The sequence below is a fragment of the Choristoneura fumiferana genome, chromosome 8 (genome assembly GCF_025370935.1).
Source record: "Choristoneura fumiferana chromosome 8, NRCan_CFum_1, whole genome shotgun sequence".
Taxonomy (NCBI): Eukaryota; Metazoa; Arthropoda; class Insecta; order Lepidoptera; family Tortricidae; genus Choristoneura; species Choristoneura fumiferana.
Window position 1 is genome coordinate 11,884,920 of NC_133479.1, and position 23,225 is coordinate 11,908,144.

Consider the following 23,225-nt stretch of genomic DNA (forward strand, 5'->3'; position numbering starts at 1 on the left):
GAGTGTTTTTGCCACACACAGCTCAACATTCGTAAGTTGATTTCATTTTCTAGATATTGCATTTTACGACATAAATCGCTATGAAACGGGTCACTCGATACGCAATTCGCTGCTGGGTCTCTTACTTAAAAGTAGACATTATACTGTCTCGAGTCTAGAAGGTATTTACTACCATTTTATTTCTTATATTATAGAAGAGCTTTTTTCTTGTGTAAGTACATATTTATTTTGAGAACAAAAGTCTTTACACCCGCGGCCTTGATTACGTCAGTCTGGCAGTTGAGTTGAAATTCCGAAAGTTTGCGAAATTATACTTAATTGAAATTTCATTTACGTTGCATAGCGGTTAAAATGTACACCCCGCCCCATGGAAATATCGGAAGCAAAACGTATCAGTAGTAAAGACCAAATTTCATCTAAATCCACCTGATTTACAGTTACAGTCACAAAACACACATACCCAAGAATTGTGGCATTAGTAGGATGTATATGTTTTCAAGTTTACCTTCTATTTACTGCTCCCGCAGCTCACGTGTTGTTGGCCAAATATTAAATCTATAAGCTGCCCGATTATCCCGCCTTCCATTTTCTATTCCGCGAAAGAGGTAAGTGCCAAACCGGATTGCCTCCTCAAAAGACAATACATAACCTCTTAGTCAAAGGTAAAGAAAGAAAAGCGACGAATCTAATAAATGGTCCCCCCTATCCATTCCGTTTGTTGCCACGCATCCAATACGAGAAGACCTGTAGTACGAGTTCAATTTCACCTCTCCCGTCGTTTATCAATATGACTTTTGGACGGCAAAGGAGGTCAATTTGGAATGGTTTTCATCCGCGTCCAATTTTACGAAATGGAAGGGTGCACCCTTAGGAGATCTCACAATAGATCCGACTGAGTGAGTGCTATTAATTCGTATCTTTGTTTTATTGCGCTTAATGTGAGTTTTAGGAGGGTTTTTGTAACAAAAAACCTGTTGCGCTTTTACCTATCTATAGTATAATCGGAAGCTTCAGTTATCACACGAAGAAAGACAGAAGGGAATAGATAAGACGCGTACATTGAAATAAATCACGTCCACTGAACAATATCATGTTTGTATTCTTCTTTTTTTTATTAAACCGACGGGTCAGAGCAATGTGCCGGATTTACGACTGTTTGCGGAGAATCTGTTCATACCGTCCCGATCCTACGGCCTACATGGACGAACATAAAATCTCTCCTTGTATTGGGCCTTCAATAAAATTTTCGATTTTATTTCTTCCAACGATGAATGGGCTCTTGGCAGAATAGTATGGACTTGTTTAAGTTGGAGCAATATGTTATTGAATCGAACTTTTGCAATAATATTGCTCCATTTTTGGGCGGTATGATTCTCTGAGGGTGTATAAGAGAATGCCTCCATAGTTACGGCGATCCATATATAAACCTAGACAATTAAATGTCCTGTTTGAATATTCCTCGGAACAGCAAGGTAAACGTAACGAGTACTGGAATAAAACCGCGCGATTACAGCCATTCAAAACGCAAGCCTTTGTCGCATTACGTCGTGTAATGGTCCAAAAAACGGTTCCACCAAATTAAACTAAGCCCGAACTCCCTGTCTCCGTTAGTCTGAATACGCTTTACATCGATACGGGCCGAATTTTAACATTTACTGCCTGCCCGTTATATTTTTATACGCGGTTCATAAAATAACTTTTCCGAATACATTAGAAGGAACGTTTAGCCCGTCGACGTTTGCTCTCGAGTAATATTTTTAACGTTTATTGGTCTTTTGCATAAGCCCCGGGTGTATAAAATGTTTTTCGAATAAAGTTGCCAGTTTTCCAGAAGGACTCTTTTTTTTTTTTCTTTCCCTAATAGTCTATTAGTTCTGAGGTGTGATTTGGGTAATCCTTGAAAGGGTTTCCTAACGAACAACCTCTGTAGATCTTTTATTTCGTTCGAGTTCATTTGCGAGCGATTCTTAAGAAGATCTTCTGTCCTTAAGGTAATTTTTGTTTTTCTTCGTTGATCTTTAACAAAAGCAGCTTTTTTATTATTCATGCATACTTTTCAGTTGTTTAACTTGGGTTTTTGGATGTGACTTAATATCTGATTTGTTTGATTTAGACAGTAGAGTTTATAGGTACCTACATCGAACAGAGAACGGGCTGCATTCATTTGTGATGATCACCTGCTATTTAATTACTTGTTACGATAATGCACCTGTTAAATTTTATGAGGTTTTAGTTATGTGTTAAATATTTTATTCTACATAGTGTACTTAGTGGCTTCGCTTTAAATCCACATAGTTACTAGTTAGTACCTATTCTAATCACATCGCTACCACATATCCTAACCATATCCTTGTATTAATACTCGAGTAAATATAGCTCGCCACTTCTGTGAGCCATCCTGTCTCGGGTCGATTGAACTCATGATAAATCGTAAAAAAATCGAGAAAATGCGTAAAATGTGTGAAATCGAGCGTTAAGACCAACGAAATAACACTTTGCGGAGCATCCCCGCTTTTTCTTGCCGCTCTGCGTCCCTCTCATACTGGGCTAGTAGAAAGAGATATCCGAAACGTTGGAGCAAACAGCAACTTGTGCTAAGCGTATAAAACTGCGGGATTCAAACGGATGCCTCCCGCGATCTCGCCCATTTTTCACGCCACTCTGAAATTCATAACTCGTTCCGACGTACTACTCGCTTCGTCTTTGCTAGTGTGACCAAGAATCTTGGTTTTTTACAGATATAAAGAACAGGAACTACTGTTCCAAGAAAAATATAGTACTCCTACTGCCGTATGTTTACGATACAAATAAAAAAAAATATTACAAAAAATTTAACCGACTACAAAAGAACCATGAAAATATTTTTCTACCAATCTGAAGTCGGTGCCTCAGCACGAGCCAGCAGGAGTGTGGACCTATAGTCGTCGACCTCACCGACATACATACTTCAATCACTCCTGCTGGCTCGTGCTGAGGCACCGACTTCAGACTGGTAGAAAATTATTGTCATGGTTTTTAGGAGTCGGTTATTTTTTTTTGTTATAATGTTTTTTTCATGCTTTTTAGTGTAAATAATCTAAGCTACAATAGTTTAATGTCAACTGCTCGTCACCTTTTACGAAAGATTGCTTTTTCCGATGCAGAGACGTTCGTTATTGAGGGTCCTGGTGCTTCACCACCCGTTCCATTTCACCATCATTACGAGGAGCATCAATTGCTTAGCAACTGTGTTAAAGTAATTAAAATTCAACCCGTGAAATACTTGTTATTGAGTACTTGCTCTGATAGTCAACTGAGGTCTTCATCATTAGCTCCACTTAACCAAATGATGATTTTCAAGAGAAAATGCACGAGTTACTACAACATATATCCAATTTAACATAGAAAAATATTTGCAGGGTTCCCTCGATTTCCTTATGATCAAATCTTACGCTTATGGAACCTAAAATAAATAAAAGGCATTCCCATACGAACGCAATTTTTTTTTTTCAAATTGGTTCATAAATGTCGGAGTTCTGAGGTAACAAGCATAAAAATACAACCGAATAACCTCCTCCTTTTTTGTAGTTTATTGATAGAAACCTAAGCAAAAAGTGGCCTAAATCAATCAATTGTTCATATATTTATGTTACATGGGTATTCAAATCACAACCTGAACACTAATTAATGACAGGTGCCGCTGTCGGTGCATTCGTTCAAAGCGCCTCGAATTATCTTAAATTAGTTGTAAACCAACAAAATACTTGGGCAGCATTCATGCACACAAGTACTAGAAATTGAGGAAAACAATTGTCTCTATCAAGTCTATAGCAGCTCGGCCAAACGCTGCAAATTACATTTTGGCACGAGTCCCAGTTACGTCCGAGCGTGTGGTCGCATTACTCTTGGCTCATTCCCTAAGGACCACTACTTATGTCGCTGTCTCGACTCTTTCATACAACTCATGGATTCCACAAATGCTTATAGACTGGTGGAGTTTTTTTTACGTATTCCATTGCCATTCATTGAATTAATCAAGGAAAAGACTTTGTTTTTTTACTCGTGTTTTTTAGGCTTCCGAAGCGTGTTCAAGTCATTCTTTGTACAAAATAATTTGAGACCTCAAAATACAATCGGATCGGTAAAATTTCCACGTACTTGTTAGCATAACGATTCGACTTAACAGAGAAAACAGAAATTAAAAAATACCAGCATCGGTCGTGGCGTCTCTACGTACTTTATTTACCTTCTAATTAAGTGAAGATGAAACATTTTTCGTTTGATTCCCAAAGGAGAGCTCGACCGCGGCAACAAGATTTGTTGTTATTACATTAATTAGAAATGAACAAAAAATACGAGCACGGGTTGGCTTCAGTGCTATAATTGGTGCGCCTGTTAATTTATTGAGAAATTTTAAATTATAATTTCGACAACCCCAATATTGGAAGAGTTGCAGCCTTTTTTTGTTTGCTAAAAATGTTGCTGTACGTACTTGCTGGCTGAATTCATTTTTACTCTGTTGACGTGTTCTATTTTCAAAAAGTAACCGAAAAGCAGTCGCTTAGCGAAGATGGCTGCAGACATCGATTTGTTTCCTTTCCCGCCTCACGGCCGATAAAGCAATGGAACGAGCCGTTCAGCCTCGCTCAATATACGGCAAATAAAGCTTCATCGTGTACCCAATATACCGCATCCGCGAACGAATATGCCACTTCGCACGACGCCAGGAATAAATCAAATTTCCCGCCACAGAGGCCCGCTTTTAGACATCTTTGCGCTAAGTTGACTGCCGTACAGAGTTACCAACCGAACCATTGCAAAATAAATATAACAGTTTACAGATTGAGGACTAATGAGTAAATACAAAATATGACTGGATTGTTATATTCTGGTGAACTACTCGGGTGTCTGAACTCTGAATCTTGTGAATAAACACAAAAAGTACCGATCGCCTGGATGCATTTGTACCCGAGTGTGTTTCTATGGGTGTTTATGTTTATGTATGTCATGGGGGCAGTATATTTAACTTTCTCTGTCAACTGTACTTAGTTTGAAAATGACAACTTTTTTTCGAAACATCGTTTTATGCTCCGACTGATACTAAATGTGGCTATACAGGGCGGGCGCCTTTGACCAATGGGCTTTTAATAAATACAAGGTTCGATTCCACTCGCATAAGTAATATTTTCGTTCTGCAACTTTTTAATTAAAAAGTGTTAATTTTGTTTATTCCATGCAATGCAATACTAAATTGATAGCACTTAGATAAAATGTAAGACTTAACAGATTTCAAATGCCCGGCTGCCAAGGAAATTTTGCCCTCGTATCATGAGACTGTAAATAAATTATTTCAATTCAAGTACCTTTTTAAAAACGTTACAAAATAAAGGTAACTCAGTTACGCGAGTAGAATCAAACTTTGCATTTAAAGACCCAGTCAGAGGCAGCCTGTAGATACCGACATAAAATTCAAAGTTTAACGTAGCACGTGCAGATTATCATCATCATCATCCCAGCCTATGAACATCCCCACGTGGGCACAGGCCTCCTCTCAGAATGAGAGGACTTGGTCATTTATTAGTTCCCACGCGGGCCCAGTTTATGTACCTACACTCGAACCAACTGAATCGTGACCCACTGTGGAACTTTTTCGTAGAAAAAATTCATAGTGACATCGCATTGCCTGACAAGGGAATTTATTATGACACTCACTGTGAGAATGTTCTGCGGTGGGTCAGGAATCAAATGGTTTAACTGTACGAGTACGTGCAAATAATCCCACTTAGGGGCTGTTTCACCATCCATTGATTAGTGTTAACTGGCGGTTAGGTGTGATGCCGTCTCTATTTGTTTTGTTCGAATAGACGGAGACGGCATCACATTTAACCGTCGGTTAACGCTAATCAATGGATGGTGGAACAGCCCCTTAATATTATAAATGCGAAAGTTTGTAAGTCTGTTTGTTTGTTATCTTAACACGTCTAAGCTGCTGAAGCGATTTAGATCAAATTTTGCATATATTATAGTTTGAGACCCGGGGAAAGACATAAGATAGTTTTATCCCGGAAAATTGCATAGTTCCCACGGGATAGCGATAAACGCATTCTACGCAGACGGAGTCGCGGGCAACACCTAGTATAGTATGATATAAAAACGTCACAGATTAATCCAAATAAACCTCCAAATACCAGCTCGAAATTCTGCTTGCACTTCAAACATAAATAATAACCGAATTTAGTACGCGAGTTTATTTCAATAACTGAATTTCCGAACTACGCTGTGGTAGGGTCTGCGATGCGCTGTAAATTGTAACGGAAGCTATTTGCATTTTGTTGCCACTTGTTTTTGCAAATGCGCCACCGTTTCGGCGGTTCCAGATGCAGTGAATTCTCTGGTCATGATTTGTTTTCGAATTTTACTGTATTATAATTATTTATCTGTATTTGATGTAGCTACGAAATCCGGCCAATTTACATGGAATGGTCAGTATAGGTATACTGACTATACCTACAGCACTATACTCGTTGGCTTATACCAAACGGACTTACCTAAGTCTGTTTGGTATAAGCCACGGTACAGAGCACTTTGAAGATTGCTAGGAACCCGCAGTGACATCATAAATATACTTTCAACAGTTACAAGAACGTCGAACGTCCGCAAACCGACTTGAGTAATTTTTCTACAATTCGAAATAAGAGTGTTTTTCTCCTCTAAATACATAATTTAAATAGGACTAGGTTTGTTTCACAGAATATCGCGCATCGCGGACGCTGATATCCAAATTACACCTTAGAAGTGTAAGTTTTTTTATGGCAAGGCAAATTTTTATGGGAAGGTAGTTTAATTGAGAAGACTTTTGAGATATTGAACTTTGAAATGACAAAAATCCCCCGAAATTTGTAACTTAAGTTGGTAAGATTGAATTTACTTGAAATTTGGTATATGAATATTTTCTCTGAATGACATCGCAAATTTGTAGCCAACAAAAAATATGGCCAGCAAAAAAGCTTTTTTTTTTTTCCAAATCATATTAATCACACGTTTTCAAAAATGTGCAATGATAATATTTACGGTTAAAACAACACCTCACAAATGGACAGGCGGTAATACATTACGACAAACCCAAACCTTTTTGTCCGGGACAAAAGTATTCGTGTTAATAGTAGCACGCCTCGATTATTCATTGCGGCAGTAATCCCGCCATCGCTTACCCGGGTCCGACTCTAGTTCCCGTATTTTTTTTATTTTTCAACATCAACAAGAGATGAAAACTTCTGCCGGGCCCGGGAAACTTCCCATCCGCTAATCCCGCGGTGCCCGCGCTAAATTCCCCATTTACTTTGTTGCTGAGTTCAAGCTTAACCCGCAGCATATTTTTCAAGCGATACCAGCAGTTCCATAGTGGATTTACTCGATTTGTTATCGTTACTTGCCGAACTTTCAGGGCGCAATTCGATAATCGATACCTACACGATCTACCCCGTTCCCAATTTCACTCGTGTTTATCTTATTTTTCATTTCGCGTACCAAATGAAATTTGTTCCGTTACTTTTATATGTGGAAGCAATAAAAGTCGACTCGCATAAGTTTATATAAAGATAGGATAGTCCCAAGGTAAAATTACTTTGAAACTTTTATTGACAAACTGCGCAAATCCCGGCCATACCAAAGTTTCAACTGACCAACGTCCAACTTTTACATCGTTTGCTTCTGTTATTGATACAAGGCACCCTTCGGGGACCGAGCCGACGGATTCCTGCTAGCTGCGAGCCCAATACGAGGCCTCATTCCGATAAATAACGCGGAAAATTCTCTGCTTATGTTGCCATAATATATCATCCGTTGTTTATATCTCATGCGAGCGTCCTCTTTCTTTTCCATAACTTTGCACCCCGGGAAAACGTAATATGTAGGCGTGTGGGTAAATAGTATAAAAAGTAAGTTTGTTTTTATACTCCATTTTTGTGTTGCGCGGCTGCCATCACTTGCGATCCAGCCTCTGTGCCGTCTGCACGTGCCGATTTGATTTATGATCTCTTGAATAAATAACTTTGGATACTACTTTTCGCATGCCGCCCGTATTCACATGCGTGAACAATATACCGCTCTTTATTTAGGCGCCCGCGTCGGCCCGTGACGCGAGTCGTAAATCAAATGAAATAATTTATTCAACAAATAAGCCGCATGTGTTTTACCTGAACGTCAGATTGAAGGTTTTACTGCGTTTACGGGAATAAAAGTGATACGTGAGGGAAGAAGCGATACGCTAGCTACCGGAACATTTGCTTAGCTTAGATCTTCAGCGCGATCTCTAGAACACTACTCTCCCACAAGCGCTTACGCTATAGACTAAACAAACAGTTCAACGTTTCACAATGCGGTTAAACAGATGCTAATAGAAATAGTGATACATCAGGTAATTAATTTAATTAATGGAGACTGAAGTTATTTGTGTGCACTGGCTGAGTTATGGTTTAAATAATTCGCAAACATCGATAATTGATTCCAAGCGAGATGCCTCATCATTTTAACTGCAATATCGGGTGCGTGGTGGTCATTAACCAAATCTGAATAATTAATCCATTTTGTAGGCGTTTGCGTTATTTGTTGTGTGGCTGCAACCTGTATTTCAGTTATATACGTATATTATTTTCAACAGTTATGAGGCTTCTAATACCGTATCTAGACGGAAACTATCTGATATTCGTTAGTGAGTTCAATAATGGCATCCAAAGTGATGCTTTAATTTGGAGCGGTCTCCATCGAATTTAATAATTGAACTCTTGAGCCGAGCTTATATTTTATCAAATATAAGTCCTATGAGTCCTATCTAGTGATGTGCGGGCTATTAATAATTCATATCACAGTCGGTAGCAGAACGTATGAACATCGATATTTCGATGTATTTCCTTCCGTCTCGGTTAGGAATGGGAGTGTACATAGACGTGTTTATTCGTGACTCTACGTGGCTTTAACCTTATTTTGGATCCGAGGATTTGAATGGGACTTGGCTTCGCGCCTGTCGCTACGTTTTAGAATGGCTTGCTGAGTCAAACTTCCTCTCTTAATTCCCGGTATTGCTGAAAATGTTATCGTGAAGTTGTTGCAGCTGTGTGGTTTGAATACTGTCCATCCGTTCAACTGTTCGGCATTATTTTGTAGTTGTTAGTTTCATCTACTTTAATTTCAGTTTAAATATCACTCAAAAGATATTTGATGGGCACGTATAAGATCGTAGTTAATTGATAAGGACCTCCGCAATGTACTCGTAACGCCTGAATCAATCAAACCTTTAAAGCTTCGTGACCTTATCACAATACTCGACTTTAAGGAGCCCTATTGTACCCATTGTACGAAATACCACAAAGCAATATTTAACACTTTAATGGCTGCATTTGTTAGTTCAATTAGCCCATTTTTCTGTGGAGTACTGAGTGCTAAATTAAAATGCATCGTGCTTACCGCTACCTTCTTTCAACTCTTCTCTTTTCCATAGCACCTCGACAAACTTGATTCAGTAATATGTTGGTGATTTTTTGTCACCAAATCTCTGTACTTATTAGTAATTATTAGATCGACCATTACCGTCGTCTACCGTTATATCCGAAAATGGCTAACTTCCAACAAGTTTTTCGATCACGTTCCACCGGGCTTAGTACATCATACGTATATTACGAAAGTGCTCAAACAAAAGGGGAAAGACGACGCAAACACATCTGTGCAAACATTTTCAATAGTAATCTAAAAGCTATACCTTCTATCGTGTTCAGATCTACCGTCTCGCATGCAATGCTTAGACATTCTATCAATTTATGAACATTTATTTATGATGCGTGGATACTTAAGATAATAATATGAGTGTGTTTAATATTGTTTTTCGCGACGTTACATGTATTGGAATACTTTTAGAAGGAATTGTCTTTGTTTGTTGATATAGAAGTTGCTTTGGAATAACTCCGGGATATTTCAGCAGCTGGTTGGATTAATTTGACTGAACGCCCATGTAAAAGTTTCTATCGGAAATTTTGAAACAAACCGTAGTCACGCCTTTGGCGCTGAACATGTTGTTAAAGTTTTTTTTTACTTTTTTTTTCAAGATTTGTTCATTTTCACTTGGTCACCGTAGATTTTCAACCGTAACTTATAAATAAAGTAATCGATTCAGTGATCTGATCAGTTCGCGACACCAGTGTCCCATTTTAAAATGCTGAGCGAAGGTGTGTTCTAAATTCAAATGCTATATTCGTCTTTACAATTTAAAGCATAGCTTCATTTTATAAAAGTTTGTTTGTCAGAGTGAGTAAGGTTGGTTTTACTTTAGCCCGTATCGAGTTCTTTGTTGCCACGCCTCGTGAATATTGAGCGTTGCTCTCTAGAGTTCGGAGGTGACACTGAAACAACATTGTCTTGAGCTAAAGAGCATATGAGAAAGCTGGCTGTTTAAAAAAAGTGTTTGCTTCAAGTGCTTGGTCACTCAGCTCATTTTAATTATTAGTGACGCCTTTAGGTTGGTGGTCTAAATAAAAATAGATATTGAGATAAAGTACCGACTATGATAAAAGCTGATTGTATTTGCTGTGTTACTGATCTATGAAAACTTTAATGTGTTAAATACGTTTTAGACATGAAGATAGTATTTTGACATCACACTCATTATTTTTACTTAATAAATAAATAAATAAAATAAATAAATATCATGGGACACTCGACACCAATAATAATTGATCTAGTCCCAAAGTAAGCAAAGCTTGTACTATGGATACTAGGCAACAGATAAACATACTTATATAGAATGTGTCTAGATATACTTCACAATCACTTTATCATCCATCACATGTTGAGTTTCTTCCGGGTTCCTCTCAACAGAGGCTTTTCCGAACGGGTGGTAGATTTTTTGACATTCATTATGTGCTTGTCATAGTATTTTTTTTTATGGATGACTCTTTCCATCGGTGGACAATTTTGCCAGTGCCTTGTTGGGTTTCCCGTTGTATGGTAAAAAAATATATAAAACAAAATACGAGACGTAAGGCGAATGAAGCGCGAACGCCTTAATGAGGGCTACCGTTTTCGCGCTCACCAGTTGGCGCCACTGTAGACAAAGGTCCTGCCTGAAGTATAGTGGTCAGTTTGTTATTGCGGGCGTTAAAGCAAAATTTACATTTAAATCTTATTGATACCTTAAAACCGTACCATAAAAATTTTTTAGAACAAAGGTTTCCGAAAGACAAAACCGTCCCAAAACACAGACATTCATTGTCCCGTACCGCTTATTTGCCATAATTAATTTCAGGTATTGCAAAATATTCACAAAATTATTCTAATTATACATAAACTCGCGTAGCTCGAGCAAAAACAGTGAAATTTGACATTTCGGAGACCTCTCGCCGCACTAGCGCCTCTAGCGGCGAATTCATTGAGTAGAAATAATTTGACTTTGACAGCTGCTAATTTTTTTTATTCTCAAGCCTTCATTCATCCACGAACCCAACAAAATCGTTATCTAAAGGTCACAAAGCGTGACGGAATACACATCCAAGGAACCTCTATTAGTGTCAGTAGCGTAATCACCGAAACTACCCTAAGGGAGTCCCTACACTCGTTAGCCAGACCTAGAGCTGAACCCAAAGCCAACGTAACCCCCTCGGGGCAAAACAGGAATTTTACAATACCAAGATCCTTAATTAATTAAGTTAATACTTTACTAACGAATGTTATCGGGGGTCTTATTTTATTCTAATTAAGGGGAAATCTTAGAATACGGGTGGGCTTTTTGCTTTGGGTTACGTAGGTATGTGAGGATTCGGTTACCTTTGGAAGGAGTAAATGGAGGTATTTAATTACGATTTGGGAGGAGTGATTCTTTTTGGCTGAATAAAGATGCAAAATCAAGCTATAAGCGAGATACGGAGGCCGTTCAGTTTATTTTTTGTTTATACTTGTAGATTTTAAGAAGGTATTTACCTATCTGCTCGCTTCTCTCTGTTCATAAAACAAACGTGTGTGCGCAGGCTTATGTTTACGTGTATGACCTTGCTGCCTTGTCTTCAGTTGCCCTTTAATAGCCGACATGTGTGTACTTACATATGTCTACACCCTACGCACATCACTATCTCGACCTATTTCTTTTGCCCTCAATAAATCCAGCGCCTGCATCCGTTTACAATACTCGTACTCGGGTGACGAGTAAATACTCGTCAAAGTAAGAAACGAGATACAAGCAAACTAAGGCAAAAGCTCTTGATGGGAACCCGTCGGATAGCTCGCTCTCTCTCTGTCTCTCTGGTAATTTGTAAAAGCCCTTAGAGGCTAAGAACATCATGCCATCCGAAAAAAGCACACTAGTGATTATTCCATCTAACCCCTTGGTGTCCAATGTCCAGTTTGTTATTTTGTATAGTTTACCACGCAAAAATATATTTAATATCAAAGCCTATTGTGTAGCATAGAGGTAAACCTCTAAAAACCTATGACCTTTCGAGCAAGGGATCGTGAGTTCAGCTCGGAACGGACCTTTGAAATTTTCGGAATCTATGCGCCAAACTATATTTAAAATTATATCTTTAGCTTTTCAGTGATGGGTAACATTTTGAGCGAACCTGCATAGATCAGAGAAGCAATATAATTATGTGTGTAAAGTTCTCAGCCTGCACTGGGCTCGCTTAGGTAGATACTACAGCTCAGAACAGAGATGACGATTCATAATTGATAATAACCCTTTCCTAGATTTTCAACATCATTAGACATTAGCTTTGATGACCCAAAAACAAGTTCAAAAGCTAATGAAATGAAACATGTCTAATAGGTACCGCGTTACATTATCCCGGTAACCAAGGCAACGGTCGGACCCCGTCAAAGGCCGTAACATTTTATTTATTATTCTCTTTACAGTTTGACGCGGGCAGGTAAAAGGTTTTTCAGATTAAGCGATGAATCCTAATGATGATAAAGAGTTGGCTAATGGTGGGCAACTTTTGTAAAAGAAAACTGTAAACATGAATGGGCGGTCCACTAATTGGTGCTATGCTCTCTGAGAGATTTATAACTTAATTATTAACCCTGTGTGCTGGGGCCGGAACTCATGATAATTAGGCTTAAGCGTTGTGAGTATTATGTGTAAGTTGCGTTACTTGTAAATGAACCAACCTTTTTATGCTCCCCTGCTACCATTCGTTGCTTTTGTTGTTGGTTGGGTCGTAGTTTCTTGCCGGATTCTTCCAACATACATTTCTCCGAACTGGTGCTAGATTTTTTAACATTCATAATTGCTTGTTATAGCTTAAATTGAACAACTTCTTTTACTTTATCTCTTTACTAACTGTTACCTGCGACTCCGTCTGCGCAGAATTCGTTTATCGCTATCCCGCGAGAACTATGCAATTTTCTGGGATAAAAACTATCCTTATGTACATAAGGACAACCTCACCACCACACCACAGGGTCCTTGCGTACATAAGGAAGAAGCCGCCGGGGAAAGCCCCGGGACTCAAACTATCTGTATACTTAATTCGATTCTTCGGTTTTGACGTGAAAAATTAACAAACAAAAAAAAACTTTCGCATTTAAAATATTACTTAGTGGAACAGTGGAATTGGCATCAGGCTTCTACTCTTTTATCACCCAAGGTCCCCGGACCTCTAAGTCCTGATTACAGTCGAAATGTCGGGGCATAATTTGCGCTCGAAAACATCCGAAGCCTATTTACTCTCTACCAAAGCAATCGTATCTTGGTCAAACCCACAGCATATTAATCAGGCTAACATCTTAAAGTCAATTCTATCCGTGCCCGCCCCTTCCGTGTCGCTTCTAGCTGTCCATGTTGATTGCTACTCGCATGATTGCCTTGTCGGGTTGTTAACGTGATGTGATAATGACTAGATGGCTGCGTGATTGAGATATTGTGGTATGAAAAAAAAAGCGGCATGTGTCGTGAAATCGTGTATTTTTATTTTTGTATTTCTTTTTTGTTTTATTTGTGTTTGCTGTTTATTGTTTTTTTTTGTTGTATTTGTGTGTCTTTGTGAATGTGAATATGTCTTCTTTCTTTTTTTTCTTTTATGCGCAAATTGAGCTTGAAATTTAATAGATACATCTGTTTTCTTGTGACATGACTTTGAGACGTGGTCCTTGATGTTTGGCCTCTTGGAGACGCTCAGAGCTACGCAACCAGCTATGGAAAGAGCTATGCTTGCAGTTTCTTTGCGCGATAGATTCCGGAATACGGAAATTCGTCGAAGAGCCGGTGGATGCAAGTGGCGAGTTGTCATTCATGGTGGCGTTCTAAGGAGGATGAGAAGGAGGATGCTTCTGCCGCAGTGGACGTCTTATACGTCTTACAAAAATACGACGTGACAATATTTACTAGAAAACGAGCCCATGGCATGTACGTCTATAGCACTTACGTCCTTTTGTTGACAAGCACAGTGTTTTGGCAATGACTCAAAAATGGTATATCGAAGAAGAAGAAAGATGAAGGAAACATTTATTCGTGACAATTACCCGAAAAAAAAAACAAAATAAAACTAAAACATAATACAAAATACGTATCACGGTAACGAAATGACCGATGAATGATGATGATGTATGAATAAGTGAATGAATATTGAATGAATTAATGATGACGATTATGAACGAATGATGATAATATCGGGATTATGAAAAGTGCAGATGAGGCCAAAGGTGTATCACACTAGTTCAGTAATAGCCTCACTCTAGCTTTGAAGAGCCCTAGCTTGTATATATCTGGCAATACAGATGATGGAAGCTAATTCCATTTCATAGCAGTTCGCATAAATACACACATCAAAAAAAGTCTTGAGATACTCATTATATCTAGACAAATGATGTTTTGACTCAGTAGTAACATGCCTATATCGAAATATTCAAAACTGTTTACAAATACAAAATATCCCTAGAGACTTTTGATGAGTGTATACTGTTCTTTGATTAAATTTAAACGCTTTTAGTTTTAATTAATTTTACACCATTTCATTTCCCTGATGTCTGAAATAATTGCCACAGAAGAAACTTGCGAGTAAACAACGCAAAGTATTAAATTTTAATCTGCGTATTGAATGGGTTATTAATTAGTTGGTCCGACGATTACACAGAATTAATTACGTAATCCAATATGAATTAAACAGCTATTCTGACGCAACTCGCTTATTGGACAATATTAAACGTTCAAAAGGATATGACCGAATTTGTGTGAAATAAACTCTTGCTAGAATTTCTCGAACGGAGGCCGCGGTTCGGCAAGCGCAGCGTAGGAAGGACCAACGAGATGGACGGATCACCTGAGGGCCTACTCCCAAATTCGAAAATCGGAGCTCGTATCGTATCGTCCCTGTCACTCTCGTACTTAATGGAATGGTTGAGTCCGGGAAAGCTCCGCCAGATAGATCCAGCATCCGCCTCATTAGCTGGGTTGGCTTCTGTTCGCCCAACTCCATTTCCGTCAGCAGCCTCTTTAGTTGCTGGTCTGTGCTCTCCTCAAAGGTTGCTATGAGGCGCTGTTTCAGCGCCGCGTATTTTCCCGTACTGGGCGGTTTTAACAAAATGTCGCTGACCGCTTGGATAGTGATCTTGCTCAATTTGGTCACGACGATGTTGAAATTTTGCTCATCGCCCAATTTCTGTGGCGCTAGCACTGCCTCCAACTGCACAAACCATAATTTCGGCTGATCTGTCCAAAATTCGGGTATCCTAGTGCCCAGAGATACCGCCGCCATCTCTGTTGATCCACCGGCTGTTGTTCGCGGGACGTTATCACCCTCCATCGTAACTTCTTTATACCCCGATGGTACACACTCCGCGGTCGCTAGCCGTCGCGCCCTTAAAATTCTTTCTCCGCGACGCCACTAGAGAAAGGAGTTGCCCTTGCCGACTGATGCACTTTCACCACGCAAAAAAATATATTGTTCACTGGGGCCACTCAACAAAAGTTCAATTCACAGGGGTCACCACTTTAGAGGTACTGTCTTTAAGGGCGGTGAATGGAAACCAAGGTTAACCTCCATATATTTATTGTATTACAAAGTGCACGAGTGTTACGCGTGTGACCGGCAAAGGACAACTGGCGCGACCTGGTCCCTCTACCTTAGGTATCACGTAACTCCGTGTACCTATAGCTAGATACCTATGTCGCTACAAGTATAAGCGTCAGAGGGACGGAACGACACGAACTTCGATTTCCGAATTTCGTAGTAGCCCCGCTGGTTAAAGTCGCTGGTTCACGGCGGATGCAGGCCGCTTCCAACCGAAGCAACTGGAGGTCTATGGGGGAGGTCTATGTCCGACAGTGGACGTCCTACGGCTAATATGATGATGATGAAACTATGCTCATAAATAACTGTGTGACCTTTAAGGTATACAAAAAGCCATGTCTTAGCTTTCCAAGGTCATCATGGGATAGAATGAAAAGGCTTGGGCCGCAACTCCTACGTGGGCCAAGTGCAGATTGGGAATTTCACACACACCACTTAATTTTTAACCCCCGACGCAAAAAGAGGGGTGTTGTAAGTTTGACCGCTATGTGTGTCTGTCTGTAGCACCGTAGCTCTTAAACGGGTGGACCGATTTGAATGTGGTTTCTTTTATTTGAAAGCAGGTTTTCTAGCGATGGTTCTTAGACATGTTTCATGAAAATCGGTTTAGCCGTTTTCAAGATATTGAACTTTGAAGTGACGTAGTCGGGGGCTTTCCAATTTTTTGTTGGTTAGGTTATTTCAGCAGGTTTCTTCATAATATATTCCTTCACCGTAATGCTCGCGGTTAAATGTAATTTTGCGCATGCATTTCGAAAACCTCAGAGGTGCGAGCCTGGGTTTAAACCCACGATCCTCTCCTTGAGAGGCCATAGGTCAAACTACTAGGCCACCAGGAAAAGTATAAAGTATAAATTCTTAACCGCTATTTACTTTTGCGGGTAGGCACTTTACTTTGCAGACATCCAACCTCTAGACATTCGCAAACTCAATGTCTTTAGTTTTTAAACTTTTGTTCTCCCTCCTCCCCTTTCATCCCACCCTTTTGAACGAAAATTAGTCAACTCCGAGATCGCGGCTTACCATTATTTAATTTAAATTTGTTACACTTGGAATAATGAAGGGTTTAGTTAGTATTCGAGGAAAGTCATTTTTGAGAAAGCTTCGAGCAGAAATACCTACACTTCTTGTTTTTATTATGAAGTTTTGATAGAAAGTATCTGCTTAGTATAGGTAGTGCCACGAGAGTTGAAATGAATGATTACGCACACTGCTACAAAAAGAACTGATTACACAAAAGCAGAATGAATTAAATTAATGAATAAAAGTTAAAATCCTGCTGTCATTACACGAAATGTTGTACTCGTAGTTGTGTGTAATTATATTTACTTTAACTCTCGTGGCAGCAATAATTGTAAATGTATAATTGTACTTGTTTTGTTGTTATTTTCATATGTTTTATGTACAATAAAGAGTTATACAATACAATACAAAATCGTTATTAGAATTACTCCCTTTATGGGATAAGTTGGCCTTTGCGTTCGTTTGTCGTACAATTTCATAATATTTTGTAAAAGAACATCGATATCTTTTGTAAATCAATCAATCTATAAGTTTTCGCTTATTAAATAAAGGTTTTTTGCTGACTGTACTTTTTGTTAACTGTACAGCCATCGAACTTCCGTTTGAATATCAAATTTCAAGTCAATATGACCAGTACTAGGACTGGGTCAAATTCGATTCACAAGATTTGTTTCGACCGGAAGACACAAATACCCCGAACAGGTGAAACTAATAGTAAATAAAAGCTTATGAAATAGACAGTACAAAAGACGAATCGTAAACGCACCGAACGCGTTGTAGGTATGTGTACTCACACATCGACGCGCGCAATAGCGTCTTTTTTCATCGCTGCCTTAAAAATCCGTCGCGACACGCATTAACCGCTCCCTTATGTCGGGACATGGCGGAATTCCATTTCAATTACGGGCCTCGACTTAGAGTGAATTTAAATAGAACGGGAGGATCCCGAGATGTACCCATTTAGTTAATCCCGCGTTTTCTTTCGCGAATCTAATCCGATTCCGAACGGTATCAGTGCGTACTTCGAGAAGCAAACAGCCGAATATCTTGGTGACGTTTCTTTGATACTTTTAAACGATTCGGAATAAATGTCGGGATTGGGGAACGGGATTGGAGCGAAGATTATTCTGTCTCGGTTTTGAGACCTAGCGCTTTTTGCGTACCATCAGCCAAATAAGTGGTCTATCAATTTTTAAACAAGTTCCTATCAAATGAATATGTCGCTAAAGTCGAAATTTCAAGTTGATAGACACGTCTATTGGCATTATTGTTTTATGACATGCAAACGATTATCAACTTTAGGGTGGTAGACCATTATATTTGGCTGACGGTACCCAACGCGTTCTAAGCGACAAATGAAATTATGAATGCCTTGCTTGGTTAAAAAATGTCCATGCCTATTGGGAACCTTTTAAAGTAAAATTACAATTATGTTCTTTTTTGTTAACTTCAGCTTCATTTAAAATTTTCTCTGAATGTGATTGGGTTATCCATGACGTTTAGTCAAAATAAAATATGACGTGTGACATCTATCGTCTTTTTTACAAATACGCACGACAACGTTGTTTTTTTTTTAATAATAGGCAGCATTTTTATTCACCGGTGACGTTTGCCTGTATTCTAACTCCTCTTACCTATGTACCTATTGGTACCTATTAGGAATTTGGTGCATTGAACCTGAATTTCAGGATACCTTTTAAAAATGTTGTCGGCTATCTACCATCACTAACAAATGGGGCTCTGGTGAACCCGAAGCCACACAGCACACTTACTTCGGCAATATTTCAAATAGATAATACTGTATTACCATAGGTATTACTCTGTTCACCGGGGTTGCCAGTTGATTAACGGTGCAAATTCCTAGTTGCAAAAAAGTTATACTTTTTATTTCGATTGACAACACTGAAAATATTTATTTGAAATTCGTGTAGTTCACACTGGCAGTTTTTCTAGATGAGTAAACAATCAGAACTGGATAAAAATAAAAACAAATGACTGCATAGAACGTGAATATTTTTTTAAATTTTAATTCGTTCATGCGTTTTAAATCCATCCAGCCAGTACGACACTTTAAGCTTTCATTATTTGAGGAAAATTGTTCGTAAAAGTCGTTTTGTTAACTACATCTTAGCAAGCGTAGTGCATTGTTGATAGTCAATTTAAAAATGAAAAGGAAGAAATATTGCTGGAACGATAGGTAGGTAGGTACTCTCCCAGCACGCCATGCTAAGCAACGAGTACGTACGCTTCAGCATTATGCTGAGCCAGTGTCCGATTCACAACCGCAATGACACATACTTTCCTTCGTGTTGTATATTATACTTAATACTATTGGTGTGTCTTGTGTTGTGAATAAATGTATTTTCTTTCTTTCTTTCAGCAATGTTGCATACGAATTCCACTGTTGTTTAGTTAAAATGTAAAAAAAGAATATCTAACCTAACCTAACCAACAAAAAGTTGGAAAACCCCCGATTTTATCACTTCAAAGTTCAAAAACTGCTAAACCGATTTTGATAAAATATGTCTTAAAATCATCGCAAGAAAACCTGATTTCAAACAAAAAAACTGCATTCAAATCGGTTTACCCGTTTAAGCTAGAGCTACGGTGCCACCGACAGACACACAGACATACATAGCGGTCAAACTTAGAACACCCCTCTTTTTGCGTCGGGGGTTAAAAATGATGGCACAGACTTTATACCGCTAATTTAAAAAATATTATTGTGCAACAATTTTTTTATTTGTTCTGATTTTTGAGAAAAGCTCCTTTTATTGGGCTCGGCTGGAACGGCAATTGTTGGTTTGATTTTATTAAACGTACTCAGCCAGCAATTGACTAATTCCAGATCCAGCATTAATTTACTATTTTGTTCACATATTTTTCGGTAGAATTTAATACCCATTAAATTGACTTGCGTAATTTCGTGATTCCATATCCTTTACATTACTAACCTATTACATAATACAATTGTACCGTGTCAGTCAAATCTCTAGCGAAACGGATTAATTTCGTTACGTGGGCGGATTTAATTTCCCGACAACACGGTACGTTTCGTTTTTATTTTGTTGGTACTGCCGCCGGCGCGGCGCTTAGCCAAATTAAAGGTAAACCTAATCCAGAAAATGGTGGCTCAAAGATCCTGTGATGCTTAATTAATACGCTGTCACTTTAATAACGGGACTCTGAGTACATAAATGCTTATTATTGGAGTAATTCAATTATGCGTAATGAAAATTTTAGTGGCGTCTGTTTACGTTGCCGTGAGGCTGTAGGAAAATGTACCGTTGTAATTGATTTACACGTTTTCTGTGTACTTTTTTTTTACTTGATTTATTTTATGGTTACCACATGAGGCTCGCGCTTTAAGCGTAACAGCCGGATAGATTTTCGCTAGTGACTGAAGCGCGGCAAATAGTGAAAAAATCGTTTTTTCACTTTTCTTCTTATGCTCTAGTGCATAAAGTAAAATCTTCTTCTAAGACCAAGGCAATCACAAACAACCACAAACAAAAAAGTTTTTATGTATTATTTTATAATTTTTTATTTAGATAAAACTAAAAGTCGATCGAAATAAATTAATAAAACTAAAAATTTATGCATGAAAAATAAAAGGTACCTAGTAAGTGAACAATCGTTTCCACTGTTGCTATTTCATTTCAAGTAGAGTGTAAAACTCGAGCATTAAATTCATTTTCCTCTCGACGTGTCTAAGTATCCACCCTTGCCTTACCGGGACGGGTGGCTATATGAACGTCTCGGGTGAAGTGATCCGTTTTATGCTCTCGTTCTACAATCTACTATTGTTGGGCGTCACTTTTTATGTAATTCATTCTATTGACGTAAAATGTTAGAACATGGCAACACTTTCGTTTTTCAAATTGTTGTTCCATCCGTTTCCAAAGTAGGCAATAGTGATGGCCAAGTATAGCACTTGCCGTCTTGTCTAAGGTCCAAAGAATGAGGTGCACTAATGAACGTTTGATCGGCACTTGTTATTCAAGCGGCAGCTCCTGATTATTGGCGTAATTAAAAGAGCTACGGAAGCTGAGGAATTGCCGATTGATTGTTTAAGCTTTTATCCTCATTTTCTTGCGATCCATGACTTTAATAGAAGGCTCGAGAAAATGTCTGAAATACCGGTGACATAATGGGCCTGGCTTGGCAAAGTGTGCTTGGTATAGTGTGGTATAGTTTCGTAAGTAAGTAAGTGAGCTTCTATAAGGTGAGTTTACCGTTTCTTGCAAGGCCGGTAAGGCATCAGCAGTCTTAATGTTGTGGTTGGTGATGAACATTTATATTAGCTTGTATTAAGCATTAGAAACATAAATAATAAATAATAAACCTTTTCCGTTAGTCTGCACATAAGGTGTATTGTAGAGCTTTAAACTGATTAAAAAAATCTTTCATAGATAAAAAGCTACACTATCACAGACTAACATAGTATTTTTTTATCCCGGAAAGTATAAAATTCCAGGGATTCTGAAATAGTTGAAGCCGACAGCCAGTACGATGTTTTTAAATTAGGTATTAGGTAGTTTTTACTCTCACGCTAAAATAAAAGATTTTGCTTTCTTGTAAAAACACATCGGATCTGATTATTCCGATCCTCTCAAAATAACCCTTGACACCGTCGTGTTTTACTACAAAATTCAATTTGTTAGAGCAATAAACAGTAATGTAAATACACTTAAGATACGCGTATACAAAAAATGTAAAGAAAAACCAATATTCGAGAAAAGGCACAATGCGGCGACCGTAGCCTTTATACGCATTAGATGGGCCCAAACTTGGGCGCGTGGGTTGCCAGTATAACGACATTAAAATGGAGAAGGTACAAGAAAACTTGTTGTATTTTTTATATATTATTTGATTATTTTTAGTTATTTTATTTATCAAAAACAATGCTATTATCGAACAGAAAATCAATTTTAAGCTACCTTTATTTAATGGCTACCGCAGCATTGTGTCACACTTGTTTTATACGAGTTTTTTTTCGTATTACCTGATTTTTTTACTGTATAATTAGAAACTATGTCACAAAAATCCTAATTTTTCCCTACTAATATTATAAATGCGAAAGTAATTCTCTGAGTATATCTGTTACCTCTTCACGCTTAAACTGCTGAACCGATTTAGATAAAATTTGGTATGGAGATAGTTTGAAACCTTAAGAAGGACATGGGATAGATATGTATTTTTATCCCATAAAGCTTAGTTCCTGCGGGATAGTGGTGAACGAATTATTGGCATACGAGGTTGCGGGTAAAATGCAGAAGTTATTGAAAGTAACTGGAGAGTAGAAAAAGTCCTCCTAAAGCGGCTTTACATGGCACGTGTACCGTAAAAAGAAATAAAAGCATACATCAAGCAGTAAAGCCGAGTTCACACGCGCCGTGCGCGCGATAGCTTGAAATTGACACCAATTCCTTTGATGTTTTGTTAAAAACGCTTCGTTTTTTACGGCCAGCGCTTTTGGTGCGTTCGGAGTGTTTGAATGAATTTTACACCCTCCAGCATCGGTCGTCTGACAGTTGTTTGGAGTTGCCATACTGAAAAAAGTTTTGATGGACATAAGTTTTTGAGGAATGTTTTTCTTGTATGTTGTGCATTCGAAACATTTCACCGTTGACCAACCAAAGGAGTCCTGCATGACTCATGACATTTATCACAAAAGAGTTTTTAGATGGAGATTGTTTAATTTAGCCGTCCATAAGATGTACTGATGTATAAAATAAATAAATAAAACATGTCATAGGATAGGTAATTGGTATCCATTAAACTAGCCCCAAATTACTTAAGCCTTTTCTATTAGAACCTAGCAACGGTTACGGACATACCTTAATCTTCCATTTATATATTTAAATTTGAATCCCTATTACACTTGGTGACGCTACAGCTTGAGAATCACTGCAATTTCATAGGTTTTTTTAGTCTTCTAATACTTTGTAGAAGGTTCTTTCGAAAAAAAAAGAAAATTGCGTAGAAACTTAAGATGACGTTTACGGCTTTGTAAACTTCTAATGTGACCTTAGCACGTAAAATTATAACAGGTAATATTGGTCACGGGTTTATTGGGGTCCTAGTGAAAAAGGGGTTAATTCTGCAGAAGTTGAACAACTGATTTCGACTTAAACCCCTTTACACATAAAATAGAAAATGGCTGTGTAATTTCTG

The 23,225-nt window shown here is 38.3% G+C and overlaps 2 protein-coding genes across 9 annotated transcripts in view; one reads left to right on the forward strand and one right to left on the reverse strand.

Moving 5' to 3' along the window:
* The window catches only part of Lar (tyrosine-protein phosphatase Lar), a 474,823-nt gene that overhangs the window by 280,719 nt on the left and 170,879 nt on the right, over positions 1–23,225 (forward strand). The gene's annotated exons all lie outside the window — the stretch shown is intronic.
* On the reverse strand, positions 10,297–16,114 carry LOC141430236 (uncharacterized). Its single transcript, XM_074090840.1, has 2 exons — positions 15,341–16,114; positions 10,297–10,370 (listed from the first exon to the last, which is right to left on the reverse strand). Exons 1-2 carry the CDS (start codon positions 15,756–15,758, stop codon positions 10,297–10,299), a joined length of 492 nt encoding a protein of 163 aa, XP_073946941.1. The 5' UTR covers positions 15,759–16,114.

What these genes read in the sequence shown, in the direction of transcription:
- LOC141430236 (XM_074090840.1), bottom strand. Translation starts at nt 15,758, where the DNA reads ATGGAGGGTGATAACGTCCCGCGAACAACAGCCGGTGGATCAACAGAG. An exon ending in GGACTCAACCATTCCATTAA is followed by an intron (nt 10,371 to 15,340) that starts GTACGAGAGTGA and finishes ATGTTGTTTCAG; the next exon opens with TGTCACCTCCGAACTCTAGA.